At 52.9% G+C, this 26,678-nt stretch overlaps 6 protein-coding genes across 6 annotated transcripts; 4 read left to right on the forward strand and 2 right to left on the reverse strand.

Moving 5' to 3' along the window:
* Nucleotides 1–155: 155 nt before the first annotated feature.
* TRIVIDRAFT_61489 (uncharacterized protein) lies at nucleotides 156–2,072 on the forward strand (the record flags this gene model as incomplete). The annotated part of the gene is made up of 1 exon (XM_014103441.1): nucleotides 156–2,072. The coding sequence occupies one exon, from the start codon at nucleotides 156–158 to the stop codon at nucleotides 2,070–2,072; it is 1,917 nt and encodes a 638-aa protein (XP_013958916.1).
* A 608-nt stretch (nucleotides 2,073–2,680) lies between these two features.
* On the forward strand, nucleotides 2,681–2,950 carry TRIVIDRAFT_27562 (uncharacterized protein; the record flags this gene model as incomplete). The annotated part of the gene is made up of 2 exons (XM_014103442.1): nucleotides 2,681–2,710; nucleotides 2,771–2,950. Coding segments are annotated over 2 exons (210 nt in total), but the record flags the coding sequence as incomplete, so codon positions are not given.
* Nucleotides 2,951–3,249: 299 nt separating this feature from the next.
* Nucleotides 3,250–4,276, reverse strand: TRIVIDRAFT_30598 (uncharacterized protein; the record flags this gene model as incomplete). The annotated part of the gene is made up of 3 exons (XM_014103443.1): nucleotides 3,250–3,863; nucleotides 3,929–3,991; nucleotides 4,060–4,276. 3 exons carry the CDS (start codon nucleotides 4,274–4,276, stop codon nucleotides 3,250–3,252), a joined length of 894 nt encoding a protein of 297 aa, XP_013958918.1.
* A 372-nt stretch (nucleotides 4,277–4,648) lies between these two features.
* On the forward strand, nucleotides 4,649–10,926 carry TRIVIDRAFT_61491 (uncharacterized protein; the record flags this gene model as incomplete). Its single annotated transcript, XM_014103444.1, has 2 exons — nucleotides 4,649–10,333; nucleotides 10,447–10,926. The coding sequence occupies 2 exons, from the start codon at nucleotides 4,649–4,651 to the stop codon at nucleotides 10,924–10,926; spliced, it is 6,165 nt and encodes a 2,054-aa protein (XP_013958919.1).
* Nucleotides 10,927–17,410: 6,484 nt separating this feature from the next.
* On the reverse strand, nucleotides 17,411–18,816 carry TRIVIDRAFT_186038 (uncharacterized protein; the record flags this gene model as incomplete). The annotated part of the gene is made up of 1 exon (XM_014103445.1): nucleotides 17,411–18,816. The coding sequence occupies one exon, from the start codon at nucleotides 18,613–18,615 to the stop codon at nucleotides 18,130–18,132; it is 486 nt and encodes a 161-aa protein (XP_013958920.1).
* A 3,876-nt stretch (nucleotides 18,817–22,692) lies between these two features.
* Nucleotides 22,693–25,163, forward strand: TRIVIDRAFT_61493 (uncharacterized protein; the record flags this gene model as incomplete). Its single annotated transcript, XM_014103446.1, has 5 exons — nucleotides 22,693–22,756; nucleotides 22,802–22,848; nucleotides 22,964–23,227; nucleotides 23,275–24,062; nucleotides 24,302–25,163. The coding sequence occupies 5 exons, from the start codon at nucleotides 22,693–22,695 to the stop codon at nucleotides 25,161–25,163; spliced, it is 2,025 nt and encodes a 674-aa protein (XP_013958921.1).
* Between the last annotated feature and the right edge of the window lie 1,515 nt (nucleotides 25,164–26,678).

Below are 26,678 nucleotides of genomic sequence, written 5' to 3' on the forward strand. Positions count from 1 at the left end.
CAAGACGGAACTCAAACCGATTCTTTTTCTGGTCACGGTGCATAGAGTTTGTCGGCTCCAAACCAGCGGCCGCCTTCCATCCCCGCCCTGCCTAGCGTCATGCGCAGATCAAGGCCATTGACACGCTCCAGTCCGCTTGCAGCCTCTTGTTAGCCATGGAGGCGACGTTGCTCAGCAGCCTCCACACCAAGCTGGATGACTTGGAGGGCAAGATGCTTGCCTACCGCTGCGACCTCATCTCCGACTTCCAGCGCTACTACCACGACCTTCTCACCGGCGTCAACCCCAGCGTCGCAACCAGCATCCAGCAGGCCATTGCGCCGTCCTTTGCCAACTACCCGACACTCCGCCCCGAGCTGGAGGCCGCTGACTCACAAACACCTGACCCGGCTGCATTCCAACAGGCTCTGGCGCCTGAGGTTGCTGCTCGTATCGAGGCTCCCAATAGCAGCTCGCGCGAGCGGGAGACGGAGTTGCAGGGTCTCTTTACGCCAAGCTATCTGCCCCTGCTGGACAGCTCCCCTCCGCACGATCGCCGACCTGTTGCCACCTCGACTGTCGCCTCAACGGCCACGACAACGGCCACGACAACTTCGACACAGACAACGCTTGCCTTCCCATTGCTGCCTGTAATGGCACCACTAGCTGCCGACAACGGCACTGCCACGGACCATGATATCACCGCGGATGGTGGCCTTACAACCACAGGCAACAGCGAGACTCCGGCAGACGCACAGGCTCCAGGCGAGGCGCACCGCCTCGTCAGGACCACCACTGAGGAGTCAACCTCGTCTGTCAACTCGGATAAGAGCGATTCCAAGACCAGAAGAAGCGCCCTGCGACGCTCCTCTAGTATATCCAAGCCTCCCCAGAGCCCAAGGCGAGTCCGGTTCGAGTTCATGGGTGCAGAGGTGCTGCCTACGTCATCGCCTCAACAGGTTGAATTCATCACTCCCGCCGCATCGGAACCAGCACTGGAAGACGAGCCAATTGCCTCCGACATGCTCCTGGGCGGCGATATCGATGAATGGGAGCCCCCAGTTCGGAAAAGCTCTTCTACCGAGGCGCTGAGAGCTTTGTCCAGGGCGCCTGCAGAGGAAGGTACAGTTTGGACAGTCGTCAATCCCGAGACGGACGGGGCCAAGTCTCAGCAAGACAGCACGAATATTCCAGCTCCAGAGAAGCCCATCTCTGCCGATCAGTCTACATCTGCGGCGGAAAATCCAAGAATAGACACTCCTTCAGCGGGAGTTGTTCAAGGCAGCAATGTGACATCTGCAGCATCTAATGACGTCAACAACCATGGATCAGAAAACGGCAAGGATGCCGATGACTCTTCAGACGACGAGGGTGACTATCTCGCCATGGGCAAACGCAAGCCTTCTGCCGCCCAAAAGTCTGCGTCAGTTTCAGTTACTCAATTGCCGGAGGCGAGAGTGAGCAACGGACTCTCAGCTGCGAAATCTACACAAGACAAACCACGCCCCCTTCCCAGCCAACCCAGCAATCCTAGGGAGAACCGAAATCCAGCTTCTGTGGAAGATGAGAGCATGGACGATTATGGCGATGATGATGATATGTTTGAGTTCGAACCTGGTGGTCTAAGTGCTCCACCAAAACCCCGCGAAAGAGCGCCTCCCCCGCAAGACGAGGACGAACCTTCCGACGACGAATCTCAAGATGACGTGCCGAATATGAGTCGACCAAGTCAACCAACCCTCTACTCAACCTCACCGGCAGTCTCCATCATGCGGCCTAGGTTGGAGAATTCCATGGCCACCGTGTCTAGATTTCAGCCTGGGTCTCTTGGATCATACAAAGGTCGCCCTGTCATCATGCCTGTTGTGCGCAATCCGGAGGTGCATGCGAGGGCGGCCTCATTAGGCCAGTTTAATACTTTTGTGGGGGGCCTGGACGGCCGAAGCGGAATGGATGAGGGCGACCTCAGCAGTTTCCGTGCTAGTGTTGTCCAGCCCGGCTTTACAGGGACGCCTCGAAGTTTCACTGAGCGTTTCATGATGGAGGAGGCACAGGCAGAAAGGGAAAGGGAAAGGAATGGTGCCACTCAGTGATGCGTTTCTTGGTATACGGAACTTACTGGCGTCTTGTCTCGGGCGGAGGGTTTGGTTTCCTATCTCAGCTTACTATGAAGCTTTGTGGGTACGGGTTTTGGATTCTAAGGAAATGGAAATCTCGATGGCGTTGTTCTTTTGCGAGGGATTCATGTGGTTTGTTTTTTTGTTCATGAGAGAATGAGCACGGTTGGGGATGGCCTCGTGTCCAGGCGACGTTATATTATAAACATCATTTACCAAACAAGTCTTTTTGTTCGCAGCCGATCAAAATTGTATATGTATAGTCATAACCAGGATAAACCCTGATAAATACACATAGTATGCGATCCTGTATGGTTTCTTTGAATTTGCCATTGCTTAATTGCGGCCATGAGCAACAGTAACAACAACTCCCGAGTCAGATCGATTATCAGCTGATTCTTGCAGACACTGGTGTGAGGAGTGGGGGTTGAGTTGGCGGGGTTGCACAGCTACCGCTTTATCGGGGTTATGATGTAGATGCATCTAAGAGGAACTTCTCGTCATCCAACAGCATCCAGTTTTCGAGATTTGACGTTTGCGCATTATCCAATCAGCATCTCGACATACAGCAATTCTTATTCAAAATGGGTGGCCTAAATCTCGAAGTCTTCAAGGTAAGCTGCTATGCCTCCAACATTGACGACGATTCCTGACTCTTGTCCCCTCCGAAACAGTTCGGCACGTACCTGCTGTTCCCCATTGGGATCATGTACTACTTCGGAACGAACCTGGACAATCGCTTTACTGTAAATGACTTCTGGCCGAAGCCCGAAGAATGCAACAAGCTGCCGCAGGATAGAGAGGAAGTCAAAGCAGAGTACGAGAGAATCGTGGCCCGACAGAAGCTTCGACAGGCTCTCTTGGAGGAGAAGCAGCGACAACAGGCGCAGCAGGCGCAGAGGAACGAGAGCAGCCCCTAATGGTATTGCAAAGTACCACTGCGTCTAATTATACGGAGGCTTGCGATCAAATGGGAGAAAAATTTGGGCTGTATTATATCGAGTTTGTGTGGATGGGCGCTATTGGCGAGAACAGGACAAAATCATGGTTGGCGTTCAGGCTGAAGAAAAGAGGGACCAGGAAAGGCAAAATTCAACTCTAATGGCTTGGGGTGATTCTTGTATAATATACGACTTGTGTTTCTGTTGCGGTTTTATATATCAATGTGCCTCTCCAGCTTGTCCCATTCGTCGTCTGTGATGGTGCCTTGGCGAATGTTGGCAAAGAGAGCCCTGACCTCGGTGTATTCTCTAAGGCCGGAAAGCAGGGTATTCAAGCTTTCGACCAATTCGGCCGAGTCGACGTCGGCCTGGGTATCTTCATTCGCGGCCCACATGATCTCAGACTCGACAACCTCGAGCTCAAATCGCTTGGAAATGGCCTCGGTGATGGCCATGAGCTTGGACGGCTCCGTCCAAATCAAGTACCCGCCGTCAGGGTGCTCTTCGACGTCTTCCGTGCCCTCATGCTCGATTGCTTCCTCTAGGACGTCTGATAGGGATGGACCGCCATCCCTAGGTTTAAACACCGCACGTCCGCGTCTTGAAAAGTAAAACGCTGTTGATCCCACAAGCCCACCGGCCTTTTTGACTACAAACTTGAGGTCGTGTAAGCTGCGCGTCTTGTTATCCGTCTCGATGTCAGCAACCAGGGCAATATTAGGCGGCATGAGAATCTCCATGGTCATGGGTTCAAGCTGTGCGCCGGTTGCAGAGCGGCCCTGGCCTCGTGCAATGGCCCCCTCGATTAATGACTTTGGCACGCTTGCTGATTTTACGAATTAGATGAGCCCTGCTTGCTGGGGGTGATAGAGTAACGAGTCTAGGCTGTACCTTTTGTTGCTGCTGCAACCGCATTTGCCAGTTGCGGATTGAACCTGATATCCTCACCATACACTTTTTTATATCAAATGTCAGATGGAGGCGTCTAAGAGTGCTTATGAAGAGAGCTTAGCGTCACTCACTTTTTGAGTACATGGTGATGAGCTTTGTAAACGAAACGCGTTCAGTCATTTTCTTCTTGTCCGTCACCGCCTTGATGTGCTTCGTCTTGGACCATTTGTTATGTCCGGCATACTGAGACGCCGTTGCTCCAAATGACCTGGAACATGACGGGCATAAAACACTGCTGGGGGAAAGAAGAGACTTCCTCGCCAGCGAAAATGTCCTTGCGGGGTTCATCCTAACGTTTTCTCAGAATAGGCCATGAACCAAAATCTTTCCAGTTGCTTCAAGGCCTTACAGCCTTTTTTTCTTCGTCTTCTTCCAAGGCTTCAATTTGAGGCATACAATATGGCATGTTCCTGGAATGCGCCGGGTTAATAATCTTCCCTGGAGCTTGGGGCGGAAGGCTGCCCATCCAGGGCCACAACCGCCTGCTGATTGGTCATTGCACCACCGCTAGTGTCGATGCCCATCATCATACTTGGATAGCTGGCCATCCCCCTATCAAAGACATCATAGCGAAAGACGATACAGGACGAGCCGAGACGAGACGATATAGAAATATTACACGACTAAACCGGGCCCCTCTGACGACTCCGTGTTCCCGCCATGTCGTCGAGCCAGGAGCCCGAAGCTCCCAGTGCGAGCGGGCAGACCAGCGTCGCTGTCGATTCTGCCACTGCGAACCCGGAGCTGGATCTCCCCAAGCTTCAAGCACTACCCGCTGAGCAGCAGGATCTCTTCCTTCTCACGTTTGTCTCGGGCCTGAGGAAGCACGTGCTAGGGCTCTCAGCGGACGACTGCACGGCTCAGCAGTTCTATCTTAAGCGCGAAATATTCCAGATCATCAACCTCTCCGCCCCGCAGCCGTCACGAGTCATCAGAAACAACCTGGGAGCTTGCCTGGCACACATTTTCGGCAAGGGCGACAGGAAGCTGCTGTTCGAGACGATAAACGACCTTGTGGCGATAGCGGCAGGAGGAAAATCAAAGTCGGATGGCGAGACGCGCGCAAAGCATGCGGCTGTTAGCTGCCTGGGCGATGTGTTTGCCTCTGCTGGTGACAGCGCCATTGGGCTGCATCAGCTGGTATGCACAACGTTGTTGAAGCTGCTGAAATCGGCCTCGAGCAATGCTGGGATAAGAGCGGCGGTGTTTACCGCCTTGGAGAAGATTGTCATCATGGTCGAGGGATCCATGGATGAATACATCTCGAGGGATGTGTGGAAGCAGGCGAGGAGCCATGCCGCTGGTGATAAGGGAACCCTCGTTGTTGCATCTGCGTGCAGGTGCCTCAAAGCTTTGGTGAAGCACACCACATACTTTAAGAATTCGACCGATTTCGACAAACTGGAGACGGCAATGTTCAAGGCTGCCGATTCATCCTCTGCAAAGGTTCGGAACGCTATGGCCAGTTGTTTCGCAGAGGCCTTGGTGCAAGGGTATTCAGAGTCCAACGCTGCAGAAGCCGCTGCAAAGAATAAAAAGGCCAGAACTAAGCTGAAGCGGGCATCCACGCATCCTAGTATTGCTGGGGATGATGACGAGATCCCCTCCCGCTCGTCGAGTCCGGCTCCCGGCGCAAGGCGGAGCCAGGACCTTGCTCTATCATTCCATGATATCTTGAAGGTTTTGGCCGGGCATTATGTCAAGGCTGCAACTACGAACAAAACTCGTGCGGCGATCGGAGTGTGCTACGGTAAACTCTTCCGCCGCCTCGGTGAGAGAACGGTGCAGACCAATTATCTCAGCATAGTGGAGAGTTTGTCCGTCGATGTTCTCGGCGCCACAACCATCAGCAACAACCGCTACCGGTTGTTAATATCTAGGAAGATTGTGGATGCAATCATTCAGGATGTAATCGGACGCAAGATTCTGGGCGAATCTGGCCAGACATCTGCGGCGGAATCTTTGATTAGCGGCGTGTTGAAGAATTACCCCCAGGCATTGGCTGAAAGACCAGAGCCTCAAAAGCACACTCTTATCGCTGCTCTTAATGCTGTCGCATCGCTAATCAAGTCGCTCGGGTCTGCTGCAAACAGTTTTGCAGAGTCTTGCCGGGACGGGCTTCTGCAGGTTCTCCAGCACCCGAGCTATTCGGTACAGGTGTTTGCGTCGCATTGTATGAAGACTTTTGTTCTTGCATGCCCTCAACAACTGCTGCCTTGCCTCTCAGTCTGCATGAACAGTCTCAGCCGGGAATTGACTCTACTGGGAACAGGACGCAACTCTCCCAGACGGTGCATTGGATTCGCCCATGGATTGGCCGCCACTCTAAGCGCCAGCCCTTCTCGCCCACTGCACGGCTCTCTCGATGTTAATAGCCGAGTCCTGACAATGGCAACAAATCTGCTTAAATCTAGCAGCCAGTCAGAGCTTCGGGTTTCCAGCACACAAATCCAAGTAGCTTGGATTCTCATTGGCGGTCTTATGTCTTTGGGTCCAAACTTTGTCAAGATTCACCTGTCGCAGCTGCTCTTGCTCTGGAAGAACGCATTGCCAAAGCCCCTGGCCAAGGATAATACTTCAGCCAGGAGTCTTCTTGAGGCATCATTCCTCACTCATGTGAGAGAATGCGCTCTAGGATCCATTCTGTCATTTCTCCAGTTCAACAATCGACTCCTCACAGTTGATGTCTCCAAACGTATTGCGGCGATGCTCCAAAGCACAACAGCGTTCTTAAAGACACTGCCATCGAAGAAGGTTACCGAGGACATCTCGCAGAGACTAACCCCCGCTCTTCAATTACAGGATCTGGACAGAATGGTACAGCGCAGGGTTTTGCAGTGCTATATCAAATTGGTTAACCTGAGCCCAGCGGGAGGCAGCGAAGCCCTCTTGCAGTCAAATCTGCTGACTCTTGCGATATCTCTCTTTGCTGACCCCGATAACTACACACCCAACTCGTTGAGCGCGTCGATAGCAAATGCCGCTGGCACCTTTGAGTCTATTTGGGATGTTGGCGACAACACGGGCTTTGGAATAACCGGTCTTGTGTCTGGATTCAATGTCAAGCCGCTACCCGGTCAAAATGAGAATGCCATACAGGAAGATGAGATTCGGAAGAGTGATTCAGAGGCTTTCATTCATAGCCTACTGCAATCGCCAGTCTGCGGCAGTCTAGAGCACGATGCCTCCATGCTCTACATTGGCGGCATTGATGACGGCACAACGGATCCCGACCCTCCAGCTACCGAAGTCATCAACAACGCCATACAGCTATTTGCCTTTGCATTTCCGTTAACCCCGGCCAAGGTTCAGGAGAGTATCCTCGAGCAGATCAGGACATTTGCATCCGCAGGCTCTCTTCAACGAGACCCGGGTCGCAAAGCAGCTATCAACGCCAACCTTGCGACAGCAGTTCTCTGCACGATGAGAGTTGCCGTAAAGGAAACTAGCTCCCCATCCGGAGATATCACCAACATCGCAGTTGAACGATTATTGCAGGATATTGTTAGAGACTTCGTTCTCGACCCTGACCAGTATGTCCGCAGCCTCGGCTACGCGGCCGTTGCGAGACTGTGCAACGTGTATGGCAATGCGTTTACAAACCAGGAAATCAAATACCTTGTTGACACGATTGTTGGAAATCGGGAGCCCAGCGCTAGAGCAGGCTGCGCAATGGCTCTGGGTGCTATCCAAACCAAAGTAGGCGGCATGGCGGCCGGCTACCATTTGAAGACTATCCTGGGTATATTGATGTCACTTTGCAACGACCCCCATCCGGTAGTTCATTACTGGGCTCTCGAGGCATTGTCACTAGCCTCAGATGCTGCCGGCTTGAGCTTTGCCACCTATGTCCCGAGCACCCTGGGCATGCTTGCTCAGCTCTACGTTTCTGAGACACATCACTCTGAAATATCCTCGGCCATTACGATGAACTTTGAAATGGAGCTCTCAACCACAGCCGCTATTGCACGATGCGTGGACTCGCTTATCAACGTGCTCGGCCCTGATCTTCAAGATGCCAACAAATCGCGAGAGCTCATCTTTACATTGGTTGGGCAGTTCCAGGAAGAACAGGACATCTTCGTCGAAAGGGCCGCTTTGGGCTGCTTGGAACACCTATCCTTGTACGCCCCTGGACAGATGCATTTTGGAGACTACGTCAAGGTGTTGCAGAAATACCTCTCGTCCGAACACGCAACCCTACGAGACATGGCTGTGGATGGATTATATAATATCATGAAGCGAGACCCTCGAGACGTTCTACGAGAAGCGGAGAAAGGTTTCGAAGACCGACTGTGGCTAGTACTAGATGCTGACCCATCTCACGACGGTATCCGAAATATCATTCGAAACTGGCTACACCAGACATCTCTGAGCGAGACCTCCTTGTGGCTTCAGCGCTTCCAGGCCGTTTTGAAAATGACGAGAGCTAAGCCAGAGGAAGAGAAGGATGTTAACAAGTCTACGACAGGTGGGCTGCCTGATTTACGAGATGAAGAAGCTGCAGGGTTTGCGGCCGCTTCGACTGGGGCAAAGGAAGACAAAGCTGAAGCAGCAGCGGAAGCAGAGCCTCTGCGCTGGCAAGTAACGACATTTGCCATGAGTTGCATCTATGACATATTTGCCATCGTCGCCAAGGATGTGGCGGCAAATGGAGAGTCCAAGGCTCAGCTTGCATTGCAAAACAGGATTGCGGACGTCGTGCGCATGGCCTTTTCTGCCTCAACATCGGGCGTCTTGGAGCTGCGCATCTGGGGTCTCAAGATTATCGGCACAGTCCTCAAGATGTTTGGCAAGACACCAGATCCAGACTTTGAAGAAGCGATGCTGCTAGAGCAGTACCAGGCCCAAATCAGCTCTGCGCTGACGCCCGCATTTGCGGCAGATTCATCTCCTGAATTGGCCTCGGAGGCTGTCAATGTCTGCGCAAGCTTCATCTCAATAGGCATCGTTACCGATGTCGATCGAATGGGCCGTATCCTGAAGACACTTGTGAATGCTCTGGAGAACTTTTCGAGCGACAACGAAAATGCCGGCATTGGTGACCTGAAGGGTCTCAGTTCCAATGCTCAGGTCATGGTCAAAATATCCGTCTTCTCGGCTTGGGCAGAGCTTCAAGTGGCCAGCACCGAGCAAAAGTATCTGCTGGACGTTCTCAAGCCACACATTGGCAAGCTGACACCTCTCTGGCTAGAGGCGCTTCGAGAATTTGCTCGTCTTCGGTTTGAGCCGGATATCTCAATGACACTAGGACCCCCATCTATGTCGGGCAGCCTAGACACCATCTATGCGGCGTTGAATCGTGAGACTTTGCTTCGCTTCTACCAAGACGCATGGCTCAAGCTAGTCGATGCAATTGCAAGTCTGATTGAACAAGATAGCGCATTTGTCTTTGATGCCCTGGACGGCAAAGAGCTAAGCGAGACATCCACCAACGGACAGACAAAAGTACCAGGCATCAACTACCGAGACGAGCCGGTGGCCTTTTTCTTCGTGCTCTTCGGCCTCGCGTTCGAGGCTTTGGCTACTCGGCCCGGGCAAGACAACTCTCTGGCTACGCAGGAGCAAATGCTGGCCATTCTCCAAGCCCTCAAGAAGATACTTCACCCTAGCGTCACTGGCCACGCAATCTACCGGCCTGACGTATTCTCCGAGACAATGGATCTCCTTGACCGTCTTGTACTGACGGAAGGTTTGGACGTCCAGAGCGTTATTGTCGAGGTTGCCAGAGATTTGTGTGTCACGCACCCTTCTGCTCGAAGACAGTCGGATGACGATGGTGATCTCTCTGAGGACATTGACCAGCTATTCGAACTGACCAGGATCATCGTCCTCGTCCTGTCTGGCATCTTACCGGGTCTGTCTGAGGGAAATGCACCGGCACGACACCAGATGAACGGGGAGGCCATTTTGCTGATTAGCACCGCGCTCAACGCCATCGTAGATGCCGCCGAGGTGTTCCCCTCAATCATCAAAACGGACCTGCATGCGTGCATAATTCACATTTTTGCTACGATCCTCGCTACGCCCGGCTGCCAGGAACTCATTGTACCACAATCGCTTTCCATCCTGAAGCGATTCGTCGCCAGCATGTCCCGGTCGAGAAGAGACTCGGCTGAAGGACCGTCGGCCACCGATATCCAGCTGCAAGGTTGTCTCCGGCGCTTCCTGTCCATCTACCTCAACGCACAAAAGCGGGAGACGCCGACTTCCCTGACGTCTGTGAAGAACAGCCTGCTGGCCACGACAATTCTGCTTACAAGTGGCACGAATCAATTGCCTGCCACTGAACCCCTTGTCGCACGCTATCTAGATGAGGTCGTAGACTGCCTCAAAGATCGAATGGTATGTTTTATCTAACCCCACCCAAAACTCTACTTCTCCCTCACACTCTCACCAACCCTCATTCTCACTACGCTTGATGCCAACGTACTAACCCCCCTTGTTTCTGTTTCAAGACGGCCAAAATAGCAGCCAATTGCATACGATCTCTACTGCTGCAAGGGGCGCCTTCCGCAGCAGATGTCAGCATTGCTCGTTATCTCTTCCCACGACTCTTGGCCTTTGTGACGAATGTGGAGCCTGAGGATCCTGAACGGGCTCGATCACTCGTCAGTCACGCTCTGTGCTTGTACGTAAGGTCGGTCAAGCCTGATCGTGTCACTGCTGCCATGTCATTGATCATTCCGGCTCTCATGGCGAGAGCTACGGGAGAGGGCGAGGAGGTTTACGCAGAGACAAGCACACGCCTCCTGGAGCTGGCAGCTGTGGATCAAGGGGTGTTTAGAGCCATTGTCGGCGGCCTGAGCAGTGGTCAGCGAGCATTCCTTGAGGAAGTGATCCGATCGGGTCGGCCGGCGGCCGGAGCTACAGACAAGTCGCTTTCAAGCGAGGCTTCACAGCCAACCATTACATTGAAGATGAATTTTGGCGGCTAGATGGAGAAGGGCCGTGACCAGGGACGCCTTCCAATCAACTCGCTGATGAATAAAGACACGCCGGAGACGGAGAAATGGGTTTAGGAAAGTATTGAAATTTGCACGCTTCATGCAGGCGCTCGTTGGCAATGGAACGGTACGTGAGCCGGGCGGGGCATGCTGGAGTTTTGTATGGTTTATTACGCAGATGGATACACATGTCATGTAGACGCATGGTGATGGTGATGATGAAAAAAAATTTATTGCTTCTTTCAGGACGGCATCCATTCCCCGACGCCCAAGTGTCACGTCGGGATTCGAAGCATAACCGATAGGCCAGGCGAAGCATACGAGTAATATTTTCCCCTGGTCATCTTGTTATCATTTGTGCTCCGTGTCCCATCGGCAGCGCCTAGTGGGCAGTTGTGCAGAAGCAGACAGAGACTGTGAAATGACAGCTGCTGAGAGGATGCAGGATACGGGAATGTGCTGTAAGAGCTGCATACGGTCCACCGGATGTGCCTCTCAGCCAACGAGACGGGAGCATCCATCTATACACGTCTGCTGGCCTGGCCCCTCAGCTGAAGAACCAATCCCACGAAGTCCACACCCAATTCGCTACGCACTCTGCCAGCTGCATGTTGAACAGCAATCAGCTCCTTGCATTTCCCCCGCCTTGGAGGGAGAGCCGGGGATCGAGTGATGGCGCACTCACACGACACACGCACACGCAACATACGTGTTGTGGTGTAGAATATGATGGAATTCCGGATATATGCACTACAGCTGCAGAACCGCCCAGCCTCTTTTTTTAACCCCTTTCTTTCAGATGTCAAGCCCAGCTACGAGCTGACGAGGCTGCGACACGGACACGGCACGGATGCGACCAGATGCAGAAAATGGTGGCTCATATGTTATAAGACGCACAGAGGCATATACAAGCATGCATGACGTTATCCCGGCCGGGCATGGCGCTGCTTCTGTGGTTTGACGATGCAGGCTGTGGATTCGAACGGGCCGAGGCTTTCTACGTGGCACAGCTGAGTGAGCTCTTTTTGCATGTTGTTTTTTTCCCGTCAACGAAATTTTTTTGGGGGGGGTTGTTTTTCTTATTTTGGTGTGGAGGGTGCGGGATGGGAAGAGGAGGTGCTTTGTTGCGGTTCTCATTGGCAGAGGCTTGATATGCGAGCGGCCCTTTTTGGATTCAAATTTCAGTTAGGGGGTGAAAGTGACGACCTGAGGTGTCTTTCTGCCCTCTCTTGTGTTTGTTTTGATTGTGTGTTTGCCATTGACTGGCTGGTTTTGGGAGGTCCACTGCTGGAGTCGAGGAGTCGGAAGCTTGTTTTTTTTTTTTTTTACCTGATGTACTCGCGGATGAGGAACTCTTGGCGATACTTTGTTGTGATGTTCCTCTTGGAGGCGTCTGTCTATCATGGTACGTAAAGGAATTATGATTTTCAGCCAGGTGGATTTTGGAGCAGGCCCGACTTGGAATTGCTGCTGCTGCTGCTGCTGCTGCCTACATCGTGAAGTTGGCCGATATCGTGGCTTTTTCCGCTCTTCTTCTCTATTTTGTCTAGACAATGGCTGGATATGGATGGGGTTGGAACGCCCCTTTGCTTGGGCGTTGTTCAATGGGGCACGAGCTGAAGTACAGCCACCATCCTTTACATTCCTTAACGGAGAAATACTTCTTATACAAAGGCGGCGAAAAGTTGGGGTTTTCTGGGGTTCTGGACCTTTGACCAAACCGCCAAGCTCGCGGTTGTGGCTTTTGCGAGGACCGGCCAAGAGCTTGGGGGCGGGAGCTATGAGGAAGGCGGTTCCGTCCTTGTGGTGTTTGCTTTTGCGGGATGTGGTGGCTTCAAGGTTTTCCCACATTTTAGGGCACGGTCACGGACGAAGACGATGCTGGCCCGAGGCTTGGGGTTTGGCGCTTGTCCTCCTTTTGTTGATAGAGGCATGCTTAGACAAAGTTTGTTTGCCCATGGCGTGTGTCCTAAACTGGTGATTTTTTGTGGCTGGACGTGGGGGAAAGGGGGGGGAGGGTCTAGACCAAAGGAAAGTTTTCCAAAGGTTAATTTGCTTGGGGACGGAAAGATTTTTAGAAATATGCATCTTTTAGAAAAGTTCGATATGCCGAGTGGCAGGACGGTGTAAGTCGAGTGAAGTCGGCCAACTTGTGGATGATACCGCAGATGTAGCATCCAGAGAGACGGGTGGATGGATCTGGTTTGGTGGTGGATCTTGCATGACTACAGATACTCCCTTGGCTTATGCTCGTCTCTCGACTGGATGTCGGTTCATTGGCCGGTAAGCAGAGTAATACAGGACTCTGTTTATGCGCAGCGTTTTACTGTACAAACGGGGTGTATCCAGTCTATGGAGCACGGCAGTAATGCCTCTCGTTTCATGTCATGTAACGGATTCCACCAGAGAATTGTTCATGCACCCCCCTCCCCCCCCTTGGACGAAACAAGATCAATCAAGATACGACATGGCATGACATGCTAAGAATACCGCATCAGCACGTCACAGACGGAAGAGCAACAGGGGAATTCGGAAACAAGAAGTGGAAAAAAAACGGGCAACTTGAAACAAAAGGACCAGGGCGGATGGGTGAGCGAATCGGAAGCGCATCCACTCGGAAGAGCCGGTCGCGCCCGGCTCACGCCACCGATCGTAAGATTCCCAGGGATCGACGGAGGACGGAGGAGAGGATCCGGCAACGTTAAAAGTAAGAAGACAGGCAGGCAGGGAACGGAGGCCAGAAAGTCTAATGCTACGAGTGCCGAAGGGTAGGGCTGGTCCCCTGGAAGGAAGAATAAAAAAAAGGGACCGGAAGGAGAAAAGGGGATCGTGTGATTTAGTTTTTTTATGCCGGATCGTAGCCGGGCGATGTGAGATGAGGGCCGGAAGGGAGAAGCCGGAGGGCACGGAGCTGAAGAGTTGTCCCGTCTTATTCCTTTTGCCTTGCCTTTTTTTTTTTTTTTTTTTTCATGCTGTGCATAACTATTACGTTTGCCTGGGTTGTTTTCTGATGCCAGCTTGGACGTGGCAATCGGACGACAGCCGGCTCAACTCCAACGATTTGAAATTGACATTCAACGGGGCTGAAGCAAGCCGCAGTTGGGGTACTTTTGCCACATCTCAGCACTGCTCTCCCTCTTTGAGCTGGCTATCGTTCTGTCTGGTGAGCGACAGCCGGGCCCAAGATGCGGCAGAGGCGCCGGCAGCAGGAGATTCCTCAGACGTGATTTGCCGGCAGAGGAATGATTTCATGTTGTTGGCGGGATGCTAACGGAGTAATTGTCACGGAGGATTATTTTTCTGGCTGATGTTGGCTGTATTTTTCGGGCTGATATTAGCTGGTCCCGAGAACAGGGCACCGGGCCCCAAGGGGAAAGCAGAAAGTCAAACGTCCCATGACGGTGATTTTGGGGAGTTTTGGCAGTTAAGGATGAAGGAGAGAAATCCATCACAGAGAAGCCGCAAAAATGCCACATTCATCCTTCGACGGCGGTTCTTTTTTGTGCAAGGGGGCTGAGCAAGGCGACAAGCGGGTTCAGCTACATGCACAGCTGGGGTACATCGTGTGTTTCCCTTTTCTTTTTCCTTTTTTCGGATTGACAGAGGCGATCCCCGTAGATTGAAAAAAAAAAAAAAAAATAGAAATTGCGTCTTTCAGCTCGAGACATTGCTCGCTTACCTTGTTTCCATCCAAACCCCTGGGAAACGAATAGAAGACTATTGGAAGAAAAGGGGGGGCCACACAAAAATAGGAGAACGAAAAAGAAGAAAAAATTTTCATCGTGTCTCACATCTTACTGCAGCCTTCTTTTCATGCTGCCCTGATTTGATTTTTCTCTTATTTTTTTTGTGAGCCCGTCAACAATCTCACTCCCCCCCTCAAAGGTTAGGCAGCGTTAGATCGAGATCCGCGATGCCGCTAGTCAGCCCAGCTCAGCCCAGCTAAGCCTGACAAGAAGAGAAATTTTTTCCTCTTCCCCCTTCTCCTGATTAGCGTCGTCGGGAAGAGCTCTCTCCAGGATTTTCGGGTTGTTGTACTCCGTCAATCCGTATACTCGTCCACTGCACTACCTTTTTTTTTTTTTTTGCCTCCCTCTGTGTAAGTATCGAGAGAAGAGCTCCATCGCAAATCCACATTCCGCTCCGCAGCCCCAGAGAAAGCGGGAACCAAGCTCAAACATCGAACCACTCTCTAGTACAGCTTAGTTAGAGGAGTTGATGCCATACAAACGTCACGATGGCAGGCACGTGTTGTTGCAGTGGAATGTCTCGTCCCCATACTGCACTTCGCAAACTGAAGCGCAAGTCTCTGCCCCCGACTCAAACCTCGTCCAGCCACAGTCCAGTCCAATCCACTCGCCGTGCTGCATTGTACAGCAAAGCCAATGGAGAAGACCCAACCCAGAATAAGGAAAAACTGGATACGTAAAGTTCCCCATCGTTGAACAACGCACAACAAACCTTGTGCAGAAAAAAAAACCCAAAAATCCCAGCTTTCGGCTCTCCTACGTGCCATCCCGGCGGGCTCCAGTGTCCACTTTCCGGACAGCCGGTGGCCGGACCAGCAGCAGCGTTTTCCGGGGGTCTGAAAAGCTTCAAGAGCTTTCAAGGGTTGTTTTTGCCATTTGCGTTGTGCTTCTCCATCTCCATCGTGGGCCGGTATGTGCCGGTGATGAGCTGGCAGGCCGGGTTTGGGGGATTTGGGCAAATCAGCAATAGGCTCGTATCGCGGTGGCTTCTTGGCACTGGATGCATTACTGTTGTATACGTGTGTTGTTGTGCATCACTCTGTATAATATTTTGTACAATGACCTGGTACTCTGTACTCTGTACTCTGTACTTGATTCATCACTGCGAATTGGGTGTTGCATCTGCACTAGGCATCCTCGTCTGCCTTGGTATCGCATCATATTAACCAGCACCCCAGCAAGGCAGCTTACACTTACAGCATCAAGAGTATTAATCAACACCAGACCTCATGCAATCTACATCCAACGGCTGCCTGGGCACCTTGTCAACCTGTACAAGTCCTATTCCTCCTCGTAAATCGCCAGATTCGATGCAACTGTGCATTGACACCCCCGTTCTCGCTTGGGCAGCCCAGCGTCGCTCCCCCGTTCTCCCTCCGGCCAGGTCGAGCCGTTGGGTGCATTGCCGGTGGCATTAGCACTGCGACATTGGCCTCCTTCGCCACGGCGTTTGTGTGCTTGTCCGCCGCAGCGCATCTGATAGCAACCGCACCGCACCTGCAACAGGGGTTTAAAGCCCGTTCAATTGAGTAGATACACGAAGTAATACAGCGCTGTACAGGGGGTAGAGTGAGAGAGACGGCAGCAGAAGAAGAAAAAAAAGGCAGCCCGCGTGTAATTTGCCTACTACTTGCCTTGCATCGGCCACGTCCGTCCGTTCTCTCCACACAATTGCTTTTTTTTTTTTTTTTTTCGCAAGGCAATATCCGCCCGGATACCGAAGCCGCGGACGGGCAACGGAGCAACCAAGGCAGCAAAAAAGGAATTGGAAAAAAAAGGCAGAGAAAAAAAAAACTAGCAATGCATGCCAAAAAAGCCAATTGAGCCGGAACCCTCAAGGATGGTGAGAATTTCGTACACAATTCCATGAATGAAAAAAAATTTTTAAAATTACAAATAGCTGGACAAAAACAAGATTTCCATACCAAACGTAGCGGTTTCGTCACTAATGGTGAGAATTTCAGGGATCAATTAATTAACTGATTTGCCACTCTCCCCAACTACAACACCAAGGAATCAACAACCCCCAAAATACAGGGCACATCGAAAAAACTCAATCACCAAGGGGAACAATAGCATCACTATTTGCCCCCCCTTGAAGTTCCGTCCGCAAATAGCAGCTCTCCGTAGATTTTCCTCCATCCCGCATCTTCTCTCCCCAGCCCGGTCAGGCACGGCTACCGTAGGCACTTTGGGCTTCTTCCCCCCCACAGGGTCTTTGGTGTCTTTTCCCTTGAGCCGACACACCAAGTTCCCCTTCGCCTCCTGGGCATCGCGCATTGGGACGCAATCGAATGGGCGGTCCAGGAAGAGGCTGCGCGTTTCCACTTGCAACCGAGTACCTTGCATTACGGGTTGCATGGCGGTGTCTAGTACTAACTATGCGAAGACTTGCCTACAGTACTAGTAATAAACACGGGCTGGGTGTAAGTAGCGCAACAGAACCCCAAGATAACGGCATCAGATAGTAATACGTAGATCCACAAAGTAAAGCGACGGCTCATTGGGCCCGTCCATGGCGTGCGGCAGATTGGGCATCACGATAGTTGCTAGTGCCGCTCGCACAGATAGAGTTTACGTACAAGTCGATCCGATGTCGCAGTCAGCCTGACAGTCAACGGTCGGCATCAAACATCGCCACCCGGAGCACGCCTTTGGCAGCCCGCCCAATCACAAGCACCAAGGCGCATCACAGAACGAGACAAGGGAGTGCAAACGTTGTTTTTGACCAAGTCTTAGACAGGTTGTTTCTATTCATTGACGATGCAGAGCATCTTCAGCTTGAGCTATCCAATTTCCAAGAATCCATCCTTTTTTTGCTTCTCTTGCCTCCCCCATTCCCCCTTCCCTTGGTCTTTTTGTCCAAACAGTAAATTTCCAGTGACCGGGCGGCTCCGCAGCACGCCGACTGCCTTTATCTGCGCCATCATTCTTGCTCTGATCCCAAAATCTTGGTCTGCGCCGCTGATCATGTCCCAAATATCATAATGTGTTGCCCGCCAGCACCCAAATGTGTTTCCCTTGTGCCATGCTAATAATAAACAGTGGTTTGATATCAAGTCTCCGCCCAATCTTTGTGTTATGTTGTGGTATACAGACGCCCGCAGCGGGGTCCCGTCAAATCCAAATCATTCCGCGATAAAACTCCGTGACAAAAGAAATAATAAAGAGGTGGGTTGTAGAGAAGACAGTGCGCTCAATTAAAAAAAGAATTCCAAAGAGGCAAAAAAGTGCTTTTATGGGTATACGGTGCTCCATGTAACGTCCGTCTTGATACAACTCAAGGGAAATAAAGACGTAAAGGAAAAAAAGGCCTTGTTCAAATGAACAAGAACAGTATAGCAAGTAATGGTAATATGGTTTCGTATCGTTTCATGTTTGTGTTGCGTATGATTGAGTTGCGTAATGGTAGAGTGTGTGTATTCGTATGGTGGATGTTGGTGATTTAGTATGATCGCCGGCGCTGCAGTCTGACCTGCTCGAATGAAACGGCGTATGCTCGCAGTTCCATGCGTGCCTTGTCTGACAGTTGGCTTGCCTCGGCGGTGGAGGAGACGCTCTGCATGGAGCAGAGGCTGCTGTGTGAGCTCGAGGGAGTGAGGCCCCGGTTCGCGGAGAGAGGTGACATCTCCGACATGTAGCTGCCAAAGGACGAAGACGACCGAGGTGTTGAGCCGTAAGGCTGGGCCTGGTTGAAGTCGTAGGCGGGAGACAGGTAGAACTTGGTGGGAGCAGGTCGGCTTGAGAGGCTGCCTGATCTAGCGTAGGAGACAGGAGCGAAGCCGGGCGAGCTGGCCTGCGAGCTGGGAGTGGAGGGAGTCTTTTCGAAGTCGGACATTTTGCATGCTTCAGAGCAGTAGGCGTCGCCGTCGACCTGGACCTGTCGGTCGCAGGCAAGGCAGAACTCGTGTGTCCACATGTCGAGAGCCATTGCGTTGGTTGTTGGTGTTGGTATAGAAGAGTAGAGTAGAGTAGAGTAGGCGGGGGAGTCACGAATGTAAAGCGTGAGTCGAAGTGGTGTTTGAGCCAAGAGGCAGAAGCAGAGAGTGGACGAAGAGTCAGAGTATTATAAAGAGTTGGTAAGAGTCTTCGCGATGCCTTGAAAGGAGAGCAAAGTTGAGAAGGAGAAAGTTGGTGGTTGACGAGGAGCAGTGGAGAGATGAAGCGAGGGCAACGGGATGCATATGTACTCTTCTGGGATGCTGGAGTGCGACTTGAGTGGTGTGGGCATGGTGTGGTGGAAGAGTGGGAAGTGGGGAGTACAAGTATACTTGCGACGAGGTACCGGTGGGGCTGCAGAAGTACGGAGGTACCTCCTAAGTGGAGAAGTGCTAGTGCTACCCCAGCGTCGAGTTGGGACCCACCAAGAGAGACTGTGAGAGACAGAGAGAAAAAATTGTGTAAGAGTGAGTGAGAGCGAGTTGTGTGTGTGTGTGCGTGCACTAAACGGTACCGGTATGGTACGCGCACCCCCCTGGGCACAGCCGCTGCAAAACTGAGGCCGCGACGAGGGATGACCACCGTTTGGCACGGCTAGCGCTGCATGGGCGCTGTACAGGCTCTGTACCTGCCTGGCTGCGGAGGAGGGAGGGAGGGTACTCGTACGTACTCGTCGCCATCAGCCCACGCATGGGCAGAGTATTGCTTGTGCATCTGGTGCTCAGGAGCCTGCAGTGTCGCATCCAGACTGGAAACGGCTACTGTCCAGGACGACAGGGGGGGTGGAGCACGAAAATTGAGAGGGTTGAAGGGGGGGTGGTGCGATGGATGGATGCTGGCCATACAGGACATGGAGGACCTTGAGGACCACCTTGAGGACCATACATAGTACAGCTTCACCACAGCGCTGAGTACGGGGGGGCGTGCCGCCTGGGTTTGGGGTCATGCCCTGCAGAAAATGTCCAGATAGCGCCGTCGATGTGAAATGAACGTCAAGACAGCCAATATTATGCTCCATGGGGGTGTGCGGGCAAGGCAACGCCGTCGTGGCTGATTTGCTGCCGTACGCAACACCTACGCTCCAAGGCTCTCTCTGCCAAAATTTTTCACACAGCCTGGGTGTGGCTTGTCCTGCATGCCTTGTGCGCGCCCATGAAAATTTTTATGCTGCCTGCCTCAACAGCTAACGCTCAGAAAAGCACCAGACGCAGAGTTTCGTAGCGACCGGCGCGGGGAGGTCCGTCGACCGCGGCCTAGCGATAGCGTCGCTGCGACGGCCATCAGCCCAGCTCCAAATGAAAATCAAATCATCAAGGTCTTCTCCAGTCTGGCGACAGCCGTAGCGGCAGGCGAGCCATTGCGCCAGGCGTCTGTTAGGGCGCTGAGCTTGCGGGAGGGCCCCAAGGCCCCAGTGCTCTTCCCCATTCCCAGCCGGACTCGCTAGCCTGTGAACATTCGACTTTTGCTGGAGCCATGATGCCACGCTGTACCTTGTCGCGGTGACTCAAGAAGACGGCCGGGCTCGGGGCGTCGCTTGTGGGCAGATTGGCATCAAAGGTGACGCCAAAGTGGTGGGCTGTTTTTCGCCCCTCGGGTAGACATGAGCAGCAGGAAGGAAAAATTTTCGATTATCGTGTTGCATTGAGACCAGGTAATGGTGACGGAGATGGTGTCACAGGGCCAGTGTCCACGATTCGGTTTTTTCAAAGTCCTTTGCGCCGTGCTCAGTCGATTCAATCAATTCCTCACAGCCGTGCGAGTAAGGGCTCTGCATAATTGATGCTATGTCGTGATCGCAGCCGCCAATGAGCCCATGGACGGCCTCCCCTCCTTCTGTGCAACCGCTGCCCCCCCCCTCTGTAGCCTGCTGTAAATTGCACTGAGCGCTGGAAGCAGAGGGGTTGCAGACGCTGTGCGACACTGCCTGAATCGTCAACGAACTCAATCGCGTGTCATGCATTTCATGCCACAGCGGTTGTGCAACACTGCTAGTGTACCCTGGAGTCTCCTCGTTTGATACAAGGCATGCATGTTGGTGTTTTTTTTTTTTTTTTTTTTTTTTTTTGATCTTCATGGATTGGCCAATTCAAGGAATTCCGTGGAAAGTAAAAGATCCTGCAAGTGTTTCTTCATCAATTGGCTTGGGACACATGGCAAACACCCAGCCAATGGCTTCCAGAGCCCTTCTTGCGGACCATCTTCCGAGCCGCTCTCCCTTTCTTTTCCTGCCCAATCTAATTCCCCTTTCCCACCTGTGATATCAGCTTGCTGTCCGCTATGGAGAATGGAGAACTGCCCAAGCGATCTTCTCTTGACCCCTGGAATGTTCTATGGATGCCCAGGAGAGAAGGGGAAATGAGATTGCAAGATCCTTGATCTTGGTGCCTTAGGCAGGAAATGCAGCGATGAAGTCTGGCGGTGGGTCTCGACGAGGGTATGCCTCGACGGGGCTAGCGGCAGGCTAGGCCGTCTCTGGCTAGCAGCCCGCGTTCTTGGCCTTGATCATCCCCCCTTTGCCGTTGACCAGCTCCTCCAGAAATGATGCTCTTTGATAGATACAGTAGTCATGATACGCAACTACGCACGTCGGTAGTTGAGCAAAATCCCGCTCCACCTCGAGTCGTATCCTCTCGCCCCTGGGAGCACCAAACTGCCGTCATGTGGACTAGTCCCGCGCTTCTCTTGGCTCGCAAAGATGCAATAGCTGACACCATATGGGTGATTGCACGCGGTATACTACACTAGCATCCAGTATGCGGTAGTAGTAGTAGTGGCAGCAGCAGTATACGAGTACGGTATTGTGCAGTGCAGTGCAGCGCAGCGCAGCACCGTATACGCCATGCCCATGCCCCCCGTGCCCTGCGGAACATTTAGGAGGCCAGCCGAGAAATGATAGCGTCTCCTTGGCATGGCATCGTGGTGTTTCGCTGGCAGCTCCAGATTCATTGGCGCTTGCTCCTTTGCGAGCTGCAACAAGCTGCATGGGCGACAGTATGCGGCATGGTGCCAGCGTTGGTGTAAAATAGCACGGCGCCAGCCAGCATCCAAGACGGGCCACCGAAATGAACCTTGAAATCAAAACAGCCACAGCATAACTAATCCTGCAGATACCAGCTCTCAGATCGTCGCACGGCATCTCTGTACCACAGCGCTTAAACAGGCATCGTCTGGGGTGCTCCGGATATTGCCAGCGACCAAACAGCTGAGCTGGCAGTGGTATTCACTAGCCATGGTGTGCCGTGCTATCGAACCAGCTGCCGTACGTTGCCCTTCATTCCTCGGACATGGCCGTTTCAACGGCTCACGCGGGTGCCCTTGATGGCACACCTCGGGACAAGATTGTTTCTCGTTTTGTCGCAGAAGAGAGGCAGAAGAAAAAAAAAACCCTCATCTCCAGTGTGTCCATGGCGGCAGCGTAGGACTCTTGGGAACAAGTTACAACGACGCAATCAACCTCGTCCCCCTTGTTGGTGCAGAACCGGTGCGATGCCCATCCAACCTTTGCCGACTTGCGCATCTGCGGGAGGCGCACCTGGATCACGACGCCTATTGGCCATGGCGAGGCGGAAGGACGGTGATCACCCTCTCAGATCTGCCTCGATAGGGCGAGTCGACCATCCGCTAGCGAGCCTCTCTTCCAGGATGGACGACGCCAATGTCTCCCAGCCGTGATGCCAGTTGGCCGCGTTGAGCATCGCTTACAAGCTCGTCGTCGACATGGCCATGTGCTGTTATCAAGGGATGGTGTGGAGGCCGCTAGAAGCTCGACCATGCCCTTTGCGATTTCACCTGCTTCTGGAGGCGTCGACGTCGCACCGGATTGGCGCATGGCGGCGGCAGCCAGTTCGACAGGGACCGTCATTAGCCACTAGCAGCCAACACCACTCCTACCATCACCATCGCTACCACCACCAGTCGGCCGTCCAGGCAGGTTCCGTGGTGGGAGTCCGTCATCCTTTGCCTCCTCAGCACCATTACGAGTACAGGCCTTGTTGGGGATTTGGGGGATGTGCCGCTCTGAGGGGTTCATCCCTTGCCGTCACCTGACAGCACGACTGACTATCCAGCCATGGCCAGGAAGCCTGCCTCTGGCCAAGACACTTGTGCAGCTCCAACTGCTAGTCCAAGTACGAGTACGTGCTCCTTACCAAGTACTGTAGCGTACCTACTGTATGTAGTATGCACTGCTACTCAACCAAACCCACCCATGGCAGAGTCTGTGGTGGTGCGGCTGGATGCAGTGGGGACCATGATAGGCTGCAACCTCATCTCGCCGTGCATTATTGAGCGTCAAGTCAAAGCCTGTTCGCCATATGTATGTACTGCCAGCATCCAGCCAGGCCGTTGATGGCTGTGTTAATGAGATTTTGATGGGGGATCTCCGGATCACCAGGGTCCATGCTAGTATCAGCATCTTTAGTAGTATTGCGCTGTACGAGTACAGTATGCTGGTTGAGTCCATCGTATCGACAAGTCTCTTCGCGATGCTCAGTGCTACTGTATCTAACAAGCGAATGGACCCCTTTGAATTAATTTACGTGGTGGTGGATCAAAGGCCGAGGCCAGCGGCCAACGCTCGCTTGCTCGACGTACATACAAGTAAGGTACCCCTCAAGCGAATGTGTGCGTTTCATTTGGCATGCAATGGCAGGTTCCCCGGCTGTGGTGGAGAGATCCCTACGGGGCAGACTGCGATGCGATACGTCTTGCAATTAGTATTAGGGGGATCTATTTCTTGGGGAAATACGGAGTAGTAGCCTCTTGGCATTGGCCATTGGCTCGAAGGATGATGGGATCCATCGAGGATGCAGACAACCTGCAGTGCGCAGGCGCATTCCGGGGGCCGCGAGAGCTGGCATGGAACCAGGCAAGCCAGGTTATTTCGAGCGCAGGACGCAGTGCAAGTGCTCTGAAGGCGAGGCGTCGTCGTCATGCACGGCTCGCGTCAAGGCTAGCAGCCAACCTGCTTCATCGTGGCGGCAACCCTGATGTATACGAGCATGGCGATCGGCAGGGTATTACGCCAGAGGGCCTCCCGGGTTGGCGTCGCTGCCTTGGACGGAAGCATTGCGACCACGATGGCTTCGTGTCGCGAGACAGCCACCAGAAGACTCACCCGGCGAGGGGTCATCAGGCTGCCGCGGACATTGAAGACCTGCAGCACAGCAAAAGGGGGGTGAGGATGCGGACGATATCACCGGTAAGAAGGCATCCCTGGCGTGTACAATGTGCGCGCCCTACGGGTATCGCCCTGCCGCGGGGATCCAGCATACTGGGTGGTCTTTTAATAAACAATTCATGGAGTGAGAATGCTGCACTCCTAGTGGTCGTGCAGAAGCGAGGAGAGCCACGGTCGTCAGAAACGAGCAAAGGCAACCGTTGCATGGGAATGTCTAAACTTGGAGACGTCCATTCCAACCCCGCGATAATCTACATACTGTACGCATGTAATGCACGCTACAGATGATATCACTTTTGACCCTCGTCGAAATATACTGCACACACAGTTCCTTGGAGCAGGCCATACATCATCACCTGCAGTAGATGGGCGCTTGACCCCCGGAATAGGAAAGATATCACCAATGAAGGGACTTTCTCCAAGCAATGTGCGCAGCAAGAGGGATGATGCAACATCTTCGCCATTTTGCCTCTGCTGAGCTACCCTGCACCAGATAAAGGATTGGCCAATCCGCCGCCAAGCAGGAGGGGAAAGAAGAATTGCTACAGCACTCGTACGAGTACTATCTGTGCGACACCACCCTGGGATGGAGCGCCCAGTCTGGAACAGAGCTCGCCTTTCCAATTGAGGATCCAGCTTCAGGCGACCAGGGACCAGAAGGAGGGCATTCCGAGGCATCCATCGCGCATTTCCCCAAATTTCACAAGCGGCCTGCCGCAGTGCAGAGAACAGCCCTCCGAACCACCTCTACATCACCACTAGTCCGTACACAGCTTGGGGTCTTACATGACAGCATCACTAGCCAGGCCGATACGGCATCGCATGGGCCGTCAGTTGGTGTCGTGTGCGTCAAAACTGCACTACCAACCGGACTCGGCCTCTGGAACGTGCCGACTCGGATGTTTGTTCCCCAACCGGCGGCGGGCGCAACAGATGAGGGCTTGAGCAGAATACGGATGAGCAGGGCTATTATTACCAACGAGTATCTTTCATCGACAGGAACGGAGTACAGTACCAGGGATATTGACATGACCCAACCAACGACGGGGCCTGGCATCGCCGTTACCCCATACTGCAAAATGAGATCGGATGATGCGGAGAGCCATTGCGCAGAAGGCAGTAGGGCAACTGCCCACGCACCATGTGCTGAATGCGTTGATCAGACCAGGCATGAGCAAGAATGGCGAGGTCTCGTCCAAGGCGCAAACATCTTCACTCCAACCACGAGTGCAGTGCTGCCTTTACCATTGATGACTCCATATCACCTGTACGAGTACTGTTCCTGCACAGCGAGCTCTGACGGTGCAATCCAAGAATTTCAAATAGTACTGCCAGCGCCTAGTTCCAAACCACAGCCCTAATTGCCAGGGGCAATCGAAAACGGGCGCCAGAACCGTTTCAGCCCTGGTTGATCATGCCTGGCCTGTCATGTCAGATTCACCACTGCCGTGAGCAAACGACCAAAAGCACTAACAGCTCCATACCAGTTACAGCTACGGAGCACTTGCTACTCGCTCTGTATCACCACACCGGCGAAAAAAGTGGTGCCAGTGTTGATGTGCCTTATCCACTGGAAGCACGTCATCCTGGGCACGGGCGATGGCATGTTCTTGTCTTCTTGCTCTCTATTTGTCTTCCCACTCTGTCGGTGCCAGTGCTCCGTCCCAGCGCCGTGGTCACGGCCATGCGCCTTGCCGTAGTGGCTGACTGAATCTCCAAGCTGGTCGTGACGGCGGAGACTTTGTTCTATTGCGCTGGGTAATCAGCGACAGTGGTGGGCGAATAAGCAGCTGTAGAGCTGCCATATCAAGATGCGATACGCAGCAGGCGTGCGCTAGAGGCCGCGGCGTCAAGCCCATCATATCCCGTGCTCAAAGCCCAAACTTAATTGATCCAGTATGAAAGGGATACAAGGACGCGTGCAAGCAACTGCTAAGACGCCTGGTCGCCACTCCCGCGCCTCAGCAAACTTCCCACGGGCTAACATGGTCGATGCTCGACTCAGGTTGAGCTCGAGCCCCTTGGATTGTGGTTGAGGGCCCCATCGTCTCACGCAAGCTGGGCGATTCACAAGAGGACCAGGGCATCGGGAGAAAAAAGAAAAGGGCACGTGGGTGGTCCATATAGCGACTTCAAATCTCCCTTATTCGGATCTGGGTCGAACCGTTATGGAAACTAGGCTCCGCTCAGAGTTCAGCTCGTCTGAGAGTGGAGGAGGGAGTGCTGCTACGCCTTGCCAGGCTAGGAGAAGGCTAATACCACTACTGGCATGGCGCGACGGCCGTGGCTCTTGAGGCTATCTTGAGCAATCTCTAGTGAGAATGTGGACGGCGCCATTCTTAGCCGAACATTGGCGGGTGATCGTCAAGTTCAGCCACGGCTTGAGCAATACGGTATACGACGAGAGTTCAACGAGTTGCCTATGCTAATAGCTTCCTTCTGCTGTTGATGGGATAAGCCAGCAGTGGGGGAACGCTTGTGCCCCATGTATGAGCTTTATGGAGTACTGAGGAGACTACTTGTACGCTGCACAGCTAATCTGGTTGAATCGTGGCTTGTTTCCTATGACTCCCACGCATGAGAGGAGCACAAGCACTAGACGGTGCCTTGCATTGGTTTGCAATGACTCGGACTCGGAGCAAAGACTGGTTCGAACCAGAGCTGTTAGAGCTGCTGCACTGGCCAGCGTGTAAATGAACCGACCTTGGCGTGTACAAGGCCAAATGTGTGCAAGACAAGTCTTGTCATTGGTTCCCCACCATCAGAACCAAATCTCCCGATCAAGTGATCCATTGGCTGTTGCAACATATCGACAGTTCTCGCATGATCAATGCTACTGTACTAATACTATTCATTTTCAGAAATGTATGTCTCTT

This window comes from Trichoderma virens, assembly GCF_000170995.1.
Source record: "Trichoderma virens Gv29-8 chromosome Unknown TRIVIscaffold_4, whole genome shotgun sequence".
Taxonomy (NCBI): Eukaryota; Fungi; Ascomycota; class Sordariomycetes; order Hypocreales; family Hypocreaceae; genus Trichoderma; species Trichoderma virens.